The sequence below is a fragment of the Callithrix jacchus genome, chromosome 6 (genome assembly GCF_049354715.1).
Source record: "Callithrix jacchus isolate 240 chromosome 6, calJac240_pri, whole genome shotgun sequence".
Classification (NCBI taxonomy): Eukaryota; Metazoa; Chordata; class Mammalia; order Primates; family Cebidae; genus Callithrix; species Callithrix jacchus.
In genome coordinates, this window is record NC_133507.1 from 157,600,487 (window position 1) to 157,616,461 (window position 15,975).

A 15,975-nucleotide genomic window follows, 5' to 3' on the forward strand; every position below is an offset into this window, starting at 1 on the left:
AGAATGGCGGCCTGAACACATCCCTCCCCAAGACAGAAGTATTGAGGAGCATGTGCTTCGGTGGACAGAACCTGGGGCCCCAGAGAAGTGTCTGGTGTGGCTTCATCACCTGCCCGCAGGTGGAGGGACACTCCTCTCCCATCACGATGCTGTGAGGAGATTCGGGTAGGAATCTGCGATGTGATCTGAATCCTATGGGATGCGTGGTGTTTTATCAAAAGAACAACATTGCCAGCCATACATCAATAGCTTCATTTTTAAAGGGCCTATGGTTTTGTTAAACAATAGAAACCATTCAGTCCAGAATCCAGGAGAATGCTCCAGCCCCTCCAAATTAATAATACCCCACCTTATTCCACCAACATAGCTCAAAATATAGATACAATACAACAAAGGAAGAAAAAAGAAGAGTGCCTGGGAGGAGAGGGGGTGGCCCTGCTAAGGCCAGGGGCGTGGAACCCCGGCATCGGCTGTGTGGGCTGTGGCCAGAATGCAGTGCCCACCGCTCTCAGGCCGTCTCCTTTCTCGGCTGGACTGCTCTGCCCCTCATTCATGTTTCTCATTCTGTCCAACGTGCCCTGGCTGGAGGAAATGCCGGCCCTCCTGGGTCTGGTTTGTAAGATCTCCTGTGACTGCTCCATCCTATCTTCCCTCACTTCTTTTGATGCTGGCTGGGTGCAAAGGGTTCATGGGGAGTGTTTTGAGGCCCTAAAAGATGAGGAAGGCAGAAGATGGATGCAGAAATAGCTGGGCCTAAAGTCTTCCTGTATTTTGTATATAACATTGATTTATAAAGCCAGAATCAGCAATTATCGAGACAGAAATAGGTACATGATACAAGCAGAGTGGCCAATAACCTAGCCGTTCGGAGCATGTGGGGAGGACAGGGTTGTTCTTTTAGAAAAAAAAATTGAGGCCGGGCGTGGTGGCTCAAGCCTGTAATCCCAGCACTTTGGGAGGCCGAGGCGGGTGGATCATGAGAGATCGAGACCATTCTGGTCAACATGGTGAAACCCCGTCTCTACTAAAAATACAAAAAATTAGCTGCGCACAGTGGCATGTGCCTGTGATCCCAGCTACTCAGGAGGCTGAGGCAGGAGAATTGCCTGATCCCAGGAGGCGGAGGTTGCGGTGAGCTGAGATCGCGCCATTGCACTCCAGCCTGGGTAACAAGAGCGAACCTCCGTCTCAAAAAAACAAAAAAAAAAAAGAGAAAAGAAATTGAGTGGCAACTTACGAACAGAGAGGACCAGACATGCCCTCTGCTTTCGCAGTGCCCATGTGATTAGAGAAGGAAGAACAGAAACCAGGTCTGACGTAATCGCTGTGTCACTGCCATCCATGCTGACCACCACCACCACGCCACTATGGCCACCACCACTGCTGCCACGGCCACCACCACTGCCACCAGCACCTCTGCTGCCTCTGCCACTGACCATCATCTCCAGTGTCACATGTGACCAGTGCCACCATTCCCACCACCCTCCCTAGAGCCACCCACACCACCACCAACACAGTCCACCTCCTTAGCGTCACCCCACACTGTCTCCACCCCTGCTGCCAGAAAGCACCTCCGTCTCCATTAGCACATGCCGTCACCCCCCACCCCGCCAACCTCCTCCACCATCTCTAACACTGGCAGTGCCATCACCATCTCACCTCCAAGCCCTCACCACTCCCGCCAGTGCAGGGTTACAGCGGCCCCGCCATGAGCCACCCCCTGCATTCATGCCTGTGTGTCCTCGGCCACCCTCGAAACTGGGCTGGCCCTGTACCTTCCTCTGAACCATCAGAGGGTTGGTGATGGTCACTCTGTGTGGCTTGTGAGGCTGTGTCACAAGAATCAGCTACTGCCTCAACCTCTTGGAACATGTGCTCATGAGATAACCCCTCAGGGGACCCAGCTGCTGGGTGTGAGAAGCTGCAGTGAGAGGCCAGGAGCAGCCTGTCAGGTTGACATGGGCCCCGCTCAGCACCCATGATGGCCAGCAGCAACTCCAGTCACATGCACGAATCATCTTGGGTATCGACACTGTCCAGTCTGACTCACACATCATGAGGTGCATTAAAGGGAATGCCCCAGCTCTGCCCAGGCAGCCCTTAGAAGCGCATGGTGGAATGATGTGCTGTTTGAGATTTCGGGGAGGTTTTCACACAGCAGCAGATAACAGAATGGCTGCCAGCCCTCTCCGCAGCTTCCCTTGCCATTCGCCACCGGTCCTTCCCTCCTCCTGCCCAGCCCAGGCCAACCTCTTCTCTTCCTCCACTTCCACCACCACTGCCACCAATACCCTTTCCCTCTGGGGGCCACGTAGGGCCTGTGCTCTGCTAACACCTCGTGAGGGTCACAGCAGCCCAGTGGCCTGAACCGTCCTCCTACTTCACAGATGACAACATGGAGGCTCAGAAGGTGACCGACTTGTCAGGGCCACCCAGCTATGCAGTGGCAGGGCCTGGATTCTGAGCCAGGTGGCCTCAGAGCCCCAACCCCAGGCTCTTCCCACTGCTTTGCCTCACAGGGACCCTTTTTTGCGTCACTCTCATTAAAAAAACATGTTTCAAAAGAAGTGGATTTTGAATCTTTCTATTTAAGAACAAAGAATTGAAAAAGTAAGCTCTCGTATTTTAATGTTCATTTTAAGTAAGGCATCGTGGGACGGGACTTTGAGATTGGAAGAAAGGAAAAACCCCCCTAAGCTGGTGAAAAGTAGCTACGCTCTATGAGGAAGACACCGTCACCATGGGTGCAAGGTGAGTGATCCTCATCTACCTGTCCCAAGAAAAATCAGCACCCACAGGGCTTTTGTCACTGTCAGGGCCGGAAATCATAATCCTCGTCCAGTTTCCTTTTGTCTTGGGTGGAGAGAAATATGCTAAGAACAGAACGTGACCCAGTGGTTTACATCTGTAGCACGTGCTCCGTGTTGGATGCAGGTGTGCACACCCCACCGGGTGCAGGCTCCGCTCTACTCATCTGGCGCACACTGGGTCCAAGGGCCGCCCCCCTGGCAGGCACATGGCAGCCAGCCCAGCCTCAGCTACCATGCACACGGGAAGGGGCTGGGGTACTTGCCGTATCTGGAAGCGTAATCTGGTCTGGGCACCAAAATAATTTTCTGGTAAACTTTGCAGAAAGATTGGAGCTCGGCATCAAAGGGACGCTGTGTGGTCCCCACAATCAGAATCCGGTCTTCTGGTTTCACGAGTTTCAGGAATTTGGGAAGGTGTTTTTTCAGGCGTTTAGGTTCATTCTGGGAGAGAGAGAAAAAATATTTGGCCCACATATAGAAAAAAAGTGAAAAAAATGAAAGCAAATTCACTTAGAACACGTTGCAGCATTGCTTATTAGAGTGATTGCAAGGCTGTGACAAACACCGTGTCTTAACGTTTGTCCTGGGATGGGTCTTGGAATGTGCTTCCCAGTATGACCCGCTGGATTTGAATTGTCAGTGTTTCCTTTCTTCAGCTTCTGGTGTCCGGATTTAGAGGGTGGGAAGGAAGGAAGCACCTTGACCCTGGGAATGGGAAGTGGTGGCTGATTTCCAAATGGAAGGAAGCTCACTGGGGCCTATAATGAGCGGCGGTGCTCCCATTTTCCTGAGCTGTTTGGAAGCTGGACACAAAACTTCCTTTGCTGACTGCTGGAACAATAAAGAGCCCAGCTCCTGCATCTCATGTCTGAAAAGTACCTGGTTACATAAGCTTGCGAAACTTATCTCTCTGAAACAGTTGGGAAATAGTTTGAACCTGACTTATTTTAGTGTAATCTCAGCACTAATGAGGGAGAGGAATGAGCGAGGACAGGCTGGCCGTTCAGCACCCCCGGGGGGATGACTTCCAGCCTGTGGGAGTCAGATCTGGCCATGTTGCCATGGGCAACAGCCTGGTTGCAAATGAAGCTCACCCCCAGTGTAGCCAGCACAGAAGCAGCCTGGGAACGAGGAGCACACCAGGGGCGATGGAGAGAGCCTCTGCGGAGACTTCCCGAGCACAGTCGAGGCCATCTTTGCTCCCATTTGGCTGCTGGCTAATCATGTCCCTGCACTTTTTCACGTGCTTGTTGGTCATCTGTGTACCTCCTTTGGAAAAAAGGTGTATTCAGATCGATGGCCCTCTTTAAAAGTTGCGTTATTTGCTGAGTTGTAAGGGTTCTTTGTAGGTTCTATTAATAGATGTAAGTCCCTCAACAGTACTTGGTTTGCAAACGTCTTCTCCCATTCTGTGAGTTATCTTTTCACTTTCTTGATGGTGTCCTTTGCAGCAAAGAAGTTTTTGATTTTGAGAAGTGCAATTTTGCTTTTGTGGCTTGTGCTTTTGGTGCCACATCTAAGGAACTGCTGTCTAATCTAAGATCACAGAATTTATGCCTGTATCTTCTTTTAAGAGTGTTCTAGTTTTAGCCCTTGTTTTTAGGTCTATGATACATTATGGGTTGATTTTTGTGTATGGCATGAGGTAGGGGTCCAACTCTTCCTTTTGCAGGTAGCGATCCAGTAGTCCCAGCATCATTTGTTGAAAATATTATTCTTTCTGCATTGAATTGTCTTGGCACCTTTGTCAAAATGAACTGTAATGTGAGGCTTTATTACTGGAATCTTGATTCTGATCCATTGATCTGTCTCCTCTTAGGCCAGTACCACACTGTCTTGATTGCTGTAGCTTCAAGGTAAGTTGGGAAATAAAATTGGGAGATGTGAGTCCCCCAGCTTTTTCTTTTGAAGAATGATTTGGCTGGATCTCTTGAATCTCTGGATGAATTTTAGTATCAGTTACCAATTTCTGCAAATAAGCCAGCTGAGATTTCACGGGCATTGCATTGAACATGTAGGCCAACTTGGGAATTATTACCATCTTAACAGGATTAGGTCTTTCAACCAATGAATACAAAATGTCTCTCCATTTATTTAGGTTTCCTTTAAGTTTTTCAAAAATGCTTTTGTAGTTTTCAGAAAAGTCTTGCACTTCTCATGTCAAAGAACTTCGTGAGAACAATTTCTTTTATTTTTGAGACGGTCTCACTGTGTCATCCAGGCTGCAGTGCAGTGGCACAGTCTCAGCTCATTGCAATCGCCACCTCCCAGGTTCAGGTGATTCATGCCTCCTGAGTAGGGGGGATTACAGGCATGCATCACCACGCCTGGCTAATTTTTGTACTTTTAGTAGAGACAAGGTTTCGCCATGTGGGCTAGGCTAGTCTCAAACTTCTGGCCTCAAGTGGTCTGCCCGCCTCAGCCTCCCAAAGTGCTGGGATTACACGTGTGAGCCACTGTGTCTGGCCCTGATAACTCTGTGCGAACAGTTTCTACACAGTGGTGAGGGCAGCAGGCTGATGGTGGTGGCTTGATGGGAGAGTAGGGTAGTGAGAAGAGACTTGCCTTTGAAGAACAAAGCAGATGGTAGGGCATGCAGGGTGCACGTGTGAGCTGCTGCCAAAGAACAGTGGAAGTAGGACTGATCTGAGGGTCCTGGCGAGCCTGGAGACTGAGACTCCATGGGGCAGAGACATACCTGCATGGTCTGAGCCCATCTTCAGCAACCCAGTTGCCATGGTGACGGCAGTGTGATTCCTGCCCTTTCTGAGGCAGGAGATGATGCTGCTACCTTTGTGTCCTGAAATGGTAGGGACATTTGAAATGAATCAGCCTATGTGAATAACAAACGTTGATCCTGGGCAACGTCCAGAGTGACATCCTTGCTGACAGTGAGGTGCAGTCCCATGAACAGGGGACAGAAATTAGGGGTGTGCTCATTGAATTGGCAGCTCCCCTGTCCTCGGACCACCTCTGTTTCAGCTCTGAGCTGTCCATTTCGTACCAGACCTGTGCACTCATCCATCACGCCAAACTGCTGCCCGACCGCAGGGCCTGCCAGCCCCTCACAACTACATTACTTCGGGCAATTCCAAATTAGTGGCTAGCATCCACGCAGTAATTTCAATTTGCTCTTCTGCAGTCAGCTCCACGAAACAACAGTTGCAGCCAGCCCCTAGAAAGCGAGCGATTCCTTGGTGGAGGCACTTTCGCGACGTCAGGGTGGCGCTCGCTAGATGAAGTAACAAAGGGTAATGGGGCAGAAAATGCAGGGGCACACTGTGCGCCTCAGACAGAGAACTGACCGAGTGCCCTCGAGGTGCGGAGTCTAGAGCAGACACTGCTCTCCCTCCAGGAGAAGGAGAAGGGGAGCTGCCTGGTCCAGGTGTCTACGGAGGGAGCGGGGGAAGGGGTGTGTTTGCTAACGCGGCAGGGGTTGGTGGGGGGTACTTGGAGTTTGAACTTTCCAGAAATCCTAGAGGGCTTCTCTCAAAGGTTGCTGAGGACAGCGCGAGGGGAACAGGACAGAGAATTCCGGAGCGGGGCCCGTTTGGTTCTAACACAAGAGGGCCCAGAAGGCAGCTTTCCGGATGATGTTTAGAGTGGCCCTGAGCTGGGAGGGCTGCAGGGATGTGGTGTGGTTTAGGGATGCCAGGACGGCTGACCCCACGGGCAGAAGGCGAAGCTGGTGGTTTGCCCTCGGCGTCTTCCAGCCTGTGCTGTGCGGGGCGGGGAGAAGGCCCTGTCCTCTGCATTCTGACCACCTTGTTTCCAAATCCCAGCATGACCCCGAGCAGCTGTGCGCGTTCTGGGAGCCTTTGTCCTCTTCTGTGTCACAGAGCAAACAACGCCTTCCTCTCAGGGTTGCTGGCAGTTTCCCTGACATGTGTATTGTGCTTTCGAGAGAGGAGGTGTTCAATCAATGTCCCCCACCGCCACCGGGGTCCTCCTTTTCCTGTCCGAAGCATTCCTAGGTGTCAAGGTCTTGTGCCCCTGCACCCGGGAGGTTTGGCTTCTGTGCTCTGGAGGCCTCACTGACCTTCGCTGTGCCCCATCCCGGTGAGCTTCCTGCATCTTACCGCAGGAGGAGGCCTCACCTCATGGGCAGAGGTGCTGGAGGTGTGTTCAGTCACTGGATTTTCAAGGGGTTTTCCCGGAGTCCCTCAATCCAGCAGGCACTGCCCAGGGCGAGGCTGCCCTGATGCCTGTATGGCGGCTGTCACTGGTGGAGCACCAGACTCGTGGACGTTCTTCTCTGTGCCTCTGTGCCCTTGTGATCAGGACAGCCTTTGGGACAGAGGCCAGAGCCGGTGGGAGGAAGGCCCCTGGGCTCCCTCGGTGGCTGAACTATGCAATGAGGAGCCAGTGACGATGCCTCTCGGGCTCTTCTCACCTGTGGATGCCCCTGCTGCCCTTGGCTTTTGGTCACCTTCAGAATGTGGGTGTCCAGTGCTTATGGTTACCTGGGGCGCTGGTGGCTGAGGATCTTGAGTGAGACACAGCGTCTCAGAGGCTGGAAGGCTGGGAAGGACAGCAGTACTGGCCTAGTCATGGTCCTGGAGATGCAGGAAGGCAGCAGGAACTCTGCAGTCCTGTTCCCCGAGGGGCAGGCTCTGCAATGCCATCACTGTGTGGCTCGGCCGGGTGGAGCTGGAGTTCTGCGCAGAGCTGGGCCTGTGCACGCGATGGTTTCCTCACCCCCCCCCCCGCTGCGGCACTGGGCCTGGGGGTGGGGTGCAGTGGCATTTGTGCCTCTTGCGGCTCCATGTCTGGGACGGCCAGGCTGCTGGCCTTTTGGATGCTCAGGGAGCCAGGGGTGCACTCTGGCTGGCAGTCCCTGGGACTTATTCCAGGGTGACTCTGGGTCCTTAGGGCAGATGACTGACTCCTCTAATGGGAAGCAAACAGAGAAAACATCCAGTTCGTCCACAACGAAGACCATGTCTCCAATGGCCCTCATTTCCTGCAGGGAAAAAGCGAGCCATGGGCAGGGTTTGCAGGAATCAGGGACAGTGCTGAGAGGTTCTGCGTCAGCAGCAGGAGGGCCGATGCTTTTTCACGGCTTTCAGCTCCCTCCTCGGTGGGCCCCCTGTCCCTCATGCCCACTCCCTTTATGCAAGGGTGTCTACAGGGCCCACATTTCATTCCCTGCCTCCAGCTCTCTCTCAAAGGGCCCCTCTCAGCGCTCCTTCCCCAGTGCTCCTCTGCCTCTCTCAGGAGAAACATTCCTACTCCCCTTGCTCTCCACGACTAAGCACTGATGGCAAGCCCAGGGCACAGTGGGAGAATGCAGGGGCTTCAGGAACTTGGAGGCCATCCAGGCTGAAATGCTTTCACTTAATAGTAAAGGAAACGGAGGCTCAGAGAGCTTAAGTTCCTTGTTCAAGGACACACAGCCAGCTGTGTGAATGCTGTGAGTCGTCTGAGTTCCAGGCCAGTGTCTTCCACTTCCCATGTGGGAGTGTGGTGGGAGAGGGTGTAGTCCCTGCCCACGAATGAGCCAAATTTCTGACAACTCCAGGTGTGTGACAGCTGGGATGAAACACTGCCCTGCATTTCTCTTAGACGCGGGACCTGGTGGAGAGCCCGGTCATTCCTGCCGTCCATTTTGCACGCCTACTCGCGGACCTTTTCAAGTTCTTCTTCAATGCAGCAACGTCGCCAGCAGAGGGAGCTAACCACTCCACTCCCAGATTAAACCGTAAATGAGTTCTCTTAAGACTCTCCGAAATGACAGGGCAATCAAGGCTCATTTGGGGAAGAAAAGATTGAGCTTCCACTCTTTATCCAAATCATCTCTACCTGCAAAGAGTGATGTATAATACATAAGGATCGAAAGTGATTAAAATCCTTATGAATTGAATCAGAAATTCATAGTTAACCATTTGCTTTGGTGCAAATTGATGTGGAATAACAGTCACGTGTATCTGCACATTTCTTTTAACTTGTGGGAAATGTGCTGTTGATTTGTGGGGGGAAGTGGTGGGGCGGGGGGGGGACCATTGAAAGGAGAGAAAAGAAGGAAGGAAGCAATTGAAACAGGACTCCCTGGAGGCCCCCGAACTCTGTGCACTTAAAAGTTCTGTTGAGGGTCTTTGTTCATACATTTTGGGCCTTTTGCTATTTGTTATGAGGAACAATAGGAAATCCTAATAATAACTCCCGTGTGTGCCCTTTGCTTTAACTGAGCAGAGTTCCCTAAGTTGCTTCTTACGTCTGAATCATGCATTTGGGTGAAAAATCCCTCTCCCGTGTCTTCCACACTTTCTTACCTTTCCTTCTAAACTATGTTTCATTAAGTCAGACCACAGAACCTTTTCAAATATGGACAGGGCAGACAGGGACCACTACAGAGAGCCCCAGTTTTCCTTCCTCCCTCGAAAACGCAATACCTTCTGGAAAAGTCGAGGAAGGCCCTGAAACGGGCCTCCTTTGGAGGAAAGAGAAGGCCAAAGTAAGGCATGAGGAAGTCCTCACCATCTTTTCTGCACTGGGAACTCTTTTGTAGAAGGTTTTTTCTGTATCTTCAATCCACACCACGGAGGGCTGGAGCTGTCGAGCCACCTGCAGAGAAAAGGGCAGGACTCTGCTGGTAAATGCACTACCCACTAGGGTGTGCAGAGCCCTGGTGTAAATGTGGTTCCCTTTCAGGTGTGCAGAGCCCTGGTGTAAATGCGGTTCCCTTTCAGGTGTGCAGAGCCCTGGTGTCAATGCACTTCCCTCTGGGTGTGCAGAGCCCTGGTGTCAATGCACTTCCCTCTGTTGTGTGCAGAGCCCTGGTGTAAATGCACTTCCCTCTCAGTGTGCAGAGCCCTGGTGTAAATGCACTTCCCTCTCAGTGTGCAGAGCCCTGGTGTAAATGCACTTCCCTCTCAGTGTGCAGAGCCCTGGTGTAAATGCACTTCCCTCTGGGTGTGCAGAGCCCTGGTGTAAATGCACTTCCCTCTGGGTGTGCAGAGCCCTGGTGTAAATGCACTTCCCTCTCAGTGTGCAGAGCCCTGGTGTAAATGCACTTCCCTCTGTTGTGTGCAGAGCCCTGGTGTAAATGCATTTCCCTCTGGGTGTGCAGAGCCCTGGTGTAAATGCACTTCCCTCTGGGTGTGCAGAGCCCTGGTGTAAATGCACTTCCCTCTGGGTGTGCAGAGCCCTGGTGTAAATGCACTTCCCTCTGTTGTGTGCAGAGCCCTGGTGTAAATGCACTTCCCTCTGGGTGTGCAGAGCCCTGGTGTCAATGCACTTCCCTCTGGGTGTGCAGAGCCCTGGTGTCAATGCACTTCCCTCTGGGTGTGCAGAGCCCTGGTGTCAATGCACTTCCCTCTCGGTGTGCAGAGCTCTGGTGTCAATGCACTTCCCTCTGGGTGTGCAGAGTCCTGGTGTAAATGCACTTCCCTCTGGTGTGCAGAGTCCTGGTGTAAATGCACTTCCCTCTGGGTGTGCAGAGTCCTGGTGTAAATGCACTTCCCTCTGGGTGTGCAGAGTCCTGGTGTAAATGCACTTCCCTCTGGGTGTGCAGAGTCCTGGTGTAAATGCACTTCCCTCTGGGGTGTGCAGAGCCCGGGTGTAAATGCACTTCCCTCTCAGTGTGCAGAGCCCGGGTGTAAATGCACTTCCCTCTCAGTGTGCAGAGCCCTGGTGTAAATGCACTTCCCTCTCAGTGTGCAGAGCCCGGGTGTAAATGCACTTCCCTCTCAGTGTGTAGAGCCCGGGTGTAAATGCACTTCCCTCTGGGGTGTGCAGAGCCCGGGTGTAAGTGCACTTCCCTCTGGGTGTGCAGAGCTCTGGTGTAAATGCACTTCCCTCTCAGTGTGCAGAGCCCGGGTGTAAATGCACTTCCCTCTGGAGTGTGCAGAGCCCTGGTGTAAATGCACTTCCCTCTCAGTGTGTAGAGCCCGGGTGTAATTGCAGTTCCCTCTGTTGTGTGCAGAGCCCTGGTTATCAAGTGCTTCCCTCTAGGGTGTGCATCTGCTCTCCCAGGAGCAGGACTAAACACTGGCTGTGGGGCTCCACAGCTCTGCTGAGCAGGCACAGGAATGTGTTCTGCAGCTCTGGACTTGCCCCACCATATCCCTTCCCTCACAGCAGGACAAGTCCCCCTCCCTTCCCTGCCCCCCTCCTCTCTCAGGCCTGTTCTGACAGGCAGGACAAACTTGAGGACAAATATTCCGCTGTAGGGCCCCAACATCCTCTCAGTTTGGCTTGAAAGAAACTCACAGTTTTCTGCTGAAAATGAATGAAGAACTGGGCCACCAGTTTTAATTACAGCCCTCTGGCCGTTCCCAGGTTTATTCAAGTTTGCTTACCACGAGGAAAACCGTTTCAGCACTCAGGCCCCCACGATGCTATTTGTTCGTCTCTATTTGGCTGTGCCTTTGTGGCCCAGGCTCCCCCTGAAAGGCGGCTCCGAGCCCCTCTGGGCAAGCAGGGCCCTGCCACAGAGCTGGGATGGGACTTACCCTGGGCCCCTGAATAACTGCTGTACACCTAACAATCTCTTCAAAGCACCCCCATGATAGCGAAGTTCGGGTATTTTTGCAACAATTTGTGCTTTGTGCGAAATTGTGACAGATAAAAGCCACGGTGAATACGGCGTTATGTACTCCTATTTTTGTATTTCTTAAAACATCATTAAGGCAGCAGGCATGATTTTAAACCAAGACAGTCATTCAGTGAGTGGTGGAAAAATCACTATGGACACTGCACCGTGTCTGCTTCCCCGTCATTATGTATGAAGTGGCAAGCCGGGGCTGGAAAGCAGATTATGCGCCTTCAAAGGCAGACATGGACACCGATTGAACTGGATCCTCGCATTGGCCCAACGTCTGGGCCTGCTGCATTCCCAGGCCCCAGCACACACGGACGCTCCGGGAGAAATGAGTGCCAGCCAAGCACCATCCGGTAGGTGCTATTCTGTAGACCCAGAGTCACAGTTTAGGAACTCAGAATCCCGAATTTTGATCCTGACCCCTGAGCCGGTGTGGTCTGATAACTGCAGTGAGTGAGCTGGCAGATGTGTGCCAGGCATCAGCCACCCGTGTTGTGCCCAGGATCGCACGTGACCAGAGTCAGCGCACACCTGGCACTGCCTCCTCCTGGAGGCCTGCACACGTGTACAATAAACTGCTCATCTCATCTGAACCCTATGAAGAGGGAACCATTGTTATCATCTGTGGGAAGTAGAAAAGTTCCTCTTCAAAGTGTCCCTTCTTGTTAAAGAATAATAATCGTAATAATAGCAATAAATGCTAGAAGTAAGTCTCTTTTAAAGACTTTCTTCAAAGCCTTCTCGCTTTTTAACTAGTGACTCTTTGTTAAGCCCTATCCTATGTAGCTGTTAGATATAAAATTAGTACATTCCATGTCCTTGTGCTTTAACCAAGATATTTATGCTAGACATGCTCACAGGCATGTCGTACATTCTATGTCCTTGTACTTTACCCAAGATATTCATGTTATTACTTTCCTAAGTCCCTTCACAAGTCACTTCCTGTCCCTTCCTGATTTAGACTTCCTCTTTCCTTTTGTTCTCCACTGCTTTTACCTGTTTAGGAAAGTTTTAAGTTGTTAGCCAACCAAGTTTTAGGTTAGATCGTGAAGTCTAGCTCCAACCAGCAGAAATCAGATGCAGCAGTAAAGACGACCCCGAAGGCGTAAAACACAAATGTGTCTGCTTTTCCTGTGTTCGCTGTGCTCTCGTAGCAGGAGAGCTAACAGGAGCGAGCTTTCTGCAGAAAGTGAAGTTGCCTCGGTGAGAGAGCCTTCGTCTCAGTGCTCACTTTTCTTTGTAGGAGCGTCTGTTGCCAGCATCATCCCTGTTTGCAGATGAGGAAACTGACGCTTGCAGACATTAAGTGGCGGCCCGGGTCACATAGGTCCAGCATGGCAGAAGCAGGACTGAGGCCAGGCTGAGGGCTACCGAGTCTGTCGTGGCAGTTGAGGCAGCCTCCATGGGTTCCCTCATCTATTCTCACCACTAGTGTGAGGGGCAAGCCCCAGGGCCTCTGCTTCAGAGCTGAGAACCAAGGCCCCAGAGACAAGTAAGTGGTTATATTACAGTGGGAGCGAGTTGGGCATGAGCAGGGAGGAGGGGGCTCCTTCCGATGAACACACACACACACACCAGGAATGTCAGGTGACCATCCCGTGATGGACAGACGGTAGCTTACTGTCTCTCTATAATAGTAATTGGTCACAGCCAGCACCAGGGAAAGACAGTCTCCCAATAAACAGAAACACTGGAAGCTGGTGATCAGCAGCTTCCCAAAAATATCTCGGGAGTTGGGTGAGTGGGCTCAACCGTGTGTTAAGAAACAAAATGGTGGCGTTTAACTGGTCTATGACCTTCCAGGGACATTTGATTGGTAAGGAAGAATGTCTCAAGTGAGCATGAGCACGACTCCCCAAAACACACTGTGCATGCTCCTTCCCAAGTGCCAGCAGGCCACTGTGCATGTGAACAGCCCACTGCAAGGGAAGAATCAGGGTAGAAGGGATGCAAGACCCCAGAAGCATGCCAACGTATAAAACCCAAGCTGGAGTGCAGTGGCACAATCTTGGCTGACTGCAACCTCCACCTCCCGGGCTCAAGCAATTCTCCTGCCTCACCTTCCAAGTAGCTGGTATAGGTGTGAGCCACCACATCTGGCTAATTTTTGTATTTTGAGTAGAGATGGGGTTTCACCATGTTGGCTACGCTGTTCTTGAACTCCTCATATCAAGTGATCCGCCCGCCTCGGCCTCCCAAAGTGCTGGGATTACAAGTGTAAGCCACTGTACCTGGCCAGTGTACTTGTCTTTCAAGTTGCCCACCCAGCTCTCCTCCGAGTATCCCTTCTTTCCTTTCATTCCTGCTCTAAAACTTTCTAATAAATGTTCGCTCCTGCTCTAAAACTTGCCGAGCTTGGCCTCTCCTTCTGCCATCTGTCTCCTTGGTCGAATTCTTTCTTCTGAAGAGGCAAGAACTGAGGTTGCTGCCGACCTGTGTGGATTTGCTGCCACGAACATACTTTGGTGCTGCATGACTTGGATACGTGCTGCTAAGTTAGGACCGATCTTTGCATCCCAGAGGCTTCACTCGCATCCTTCATGGGCTATCTCTTCTATGTCAGACAAAGCACCAGACCTCCCACCCTTTGTCCTGCTGAATGTGGGGGTGACTTGCATTTGTGGGCACTTTATTTTGGTGTTGCCACTAGGATTTTATTTTTTGGTGTGATCAGGGAACACTTGTACACTGCTGTGGGAATGGAAACTAGTACAACCACTATGGAAACAGTGTGGAGGTTCCTTAAAGAATACAAGTACAACTACCATCTGGTCCAGCAATGCCGCCGCTGGACCTACCCAGGATGAAAGAAGTCATGGTTCAAAAAAGATGCTTATAGCAGCACAATTCACAACTGCAAGATTGTGGAACCAGCCCAAACGCCCATCTGTCAATGGGTAGATACACACATACTTATGTATGATGGAATACCACTCAGCCATGAAAAGGAGTGAATTAACAGCATCTGCAGTGACCTGGATGAGACTGGAGACGATTATTCTAGGTGAAGTAACTCAGGAGTGGAAAACCAGACATCGTGTGTTCTCACTGATATGTGGGAGCGAAGCTATAAGGACGCGAAGGCCTAACAATGACACAGCGGACTTTGGGGATTTGGGGGAAGCGTGGGAGGGGGGCAAGGGATAAAAGACTGCAGACAGGGTGCAGTGTGTACTGCTGAGGTGCTGGGTGCACCAAAATCTCACAAATCACCACTAAAGAACTTACTCAAACACGACCTGTACCCCAATAACTAATGGCAAAACAAAATTAAAACGAATCGAAATCTGAAGTCTCAAGTCAATTCTCAGGTTATTAACTATAGCACCTGCTGGTGGACTCGAGAAGCTAGTCTATTTCAAAGCCGGGCGGAGGAGACTAGCTGATGAGCAGAAACGCCAAGCCGGGAATTTGCCCCTGAGCTTTCATCAGTGAGGCAGACAAAATGTTACAGGATCGAGGAACTCTCTCCTCTTGTCATTTCATCTTTGATTTAAAAAAAAAATTAATAAAATCAGCTCTCTGGTAGATCACAGCCAAGTATTAAGTGCTTCTCCAGATTCTAAACATTCTGTGCTTCCACATAAAAAGCTTGTGCATAAAATGCAGATTCAAAGGGCCTCTGAGCTGGGAATCCTGAGTTCTAGTCAGTGTGCAGGAGAAAGTCACAGCAGGAGGGAAATTCAGGAGAAAACACAGGGCATGCTTAAGGGCCGTTGGAAATGGAGCTCCGCCCTGTACACTGAGCTAATCCATACTGATCCTGGCTGCGCACCATACCCTCTGCTAGAGCAGCAAGGGCACGAAGAGGAACAGGGATGGGTCCTCCCGAGCAGGGCCACTCCAACCAGGAAATGCACCCAGTCAGGGTGGTAGCACCAGGTGGTGCTGACAACAACACGTGCTTGGAAGTTGGGGGGAAAACCCCCCTGCCTGTGTGTATGGGGGGTGGGGTCTCACAGCAGCAGGTAAGTGAGGAGGGGCGGAGCACGAGCCTCAGAGGGAAGCCTCTTCCCTTGACAATTCAGTGCTTCTCACTGGGGTCACCCGGGGAGCATTGGGAAATATGACTTCTGGGTCCCAGCCCTGGAGATTCTGCTGTGACTGCGGTGTTGTCCACTGCCAGCCGTTTTGTTTTTTTTTTTTTGAGACAGAGTTTCCTTCTCGTTACCCAGGCTGGAGTGCAATGGCGCAATCTCGCCTCAGCCTCCTGAGTAGCTGGGATCATAGGCACGCGCCACCATGCCCAGCTAATTTTTTGTATTTTTAGTAGAGACGGGGTTTCACCATGTTGACCAGGGTGGTCTCGATCTCTTGACCTCGTGATCCACCCGCCTCGGCCTCCCAAAGTGCTGGGATAATAGGCGTGAGCCACCGCGCCCGGCACCCCAGCAGTTTTTAAAGCTCCCCAGGTGATGCTGAAGAGCAGCCATGGTCAAGAAGCTCTGCCCTGAAGAAGAGATGTTTACTATGCGCTGGCTTATGCACAGGGGCACATAGCTTGGTCTTGGTGGGCAGTTCCCAGAGACCCTGCCCTGGTTTCTCTGCACCCTCTCAATGCCACCCTGAAGGCGGATCTCATCCACTCTGATAGCTTCAGTTGGCTTCTATGCGCTGACCACA

The 15,975-nt window shown here is 51.6% G+C and overlaps 1 protein-coding gene across 2 annotated transcripts in view; it reads right to left on the reverse strand.

The window, feature by feature from the left end:
- The window catches only part of DRC11 (dynein regulatory complex subunit 11), a 192,273-nt gene that overhangs the window by 17,833 nt on the left and 158,465 nt on the right, over positions 1-15,975 (reverse strand). For both annotated transcript variants that reach the window (XM_054258074.2, XM_008999752.5), the window contains exons 16-17: positions 9,288-9,374; positions 3,074-3,251 (exon numbers count right to left, since the gene is read on the reverse strand). In XM_054258074.2, coding sequence (XP_054114049.1) covers positions 3,074-3,251; positions 9,288-9,374 — 265 coding nt within the window. The remainder of the gene's footprint in view (positions 1-3,073; positions 3,252-9,287; positions 9,375-15,975) is intronic.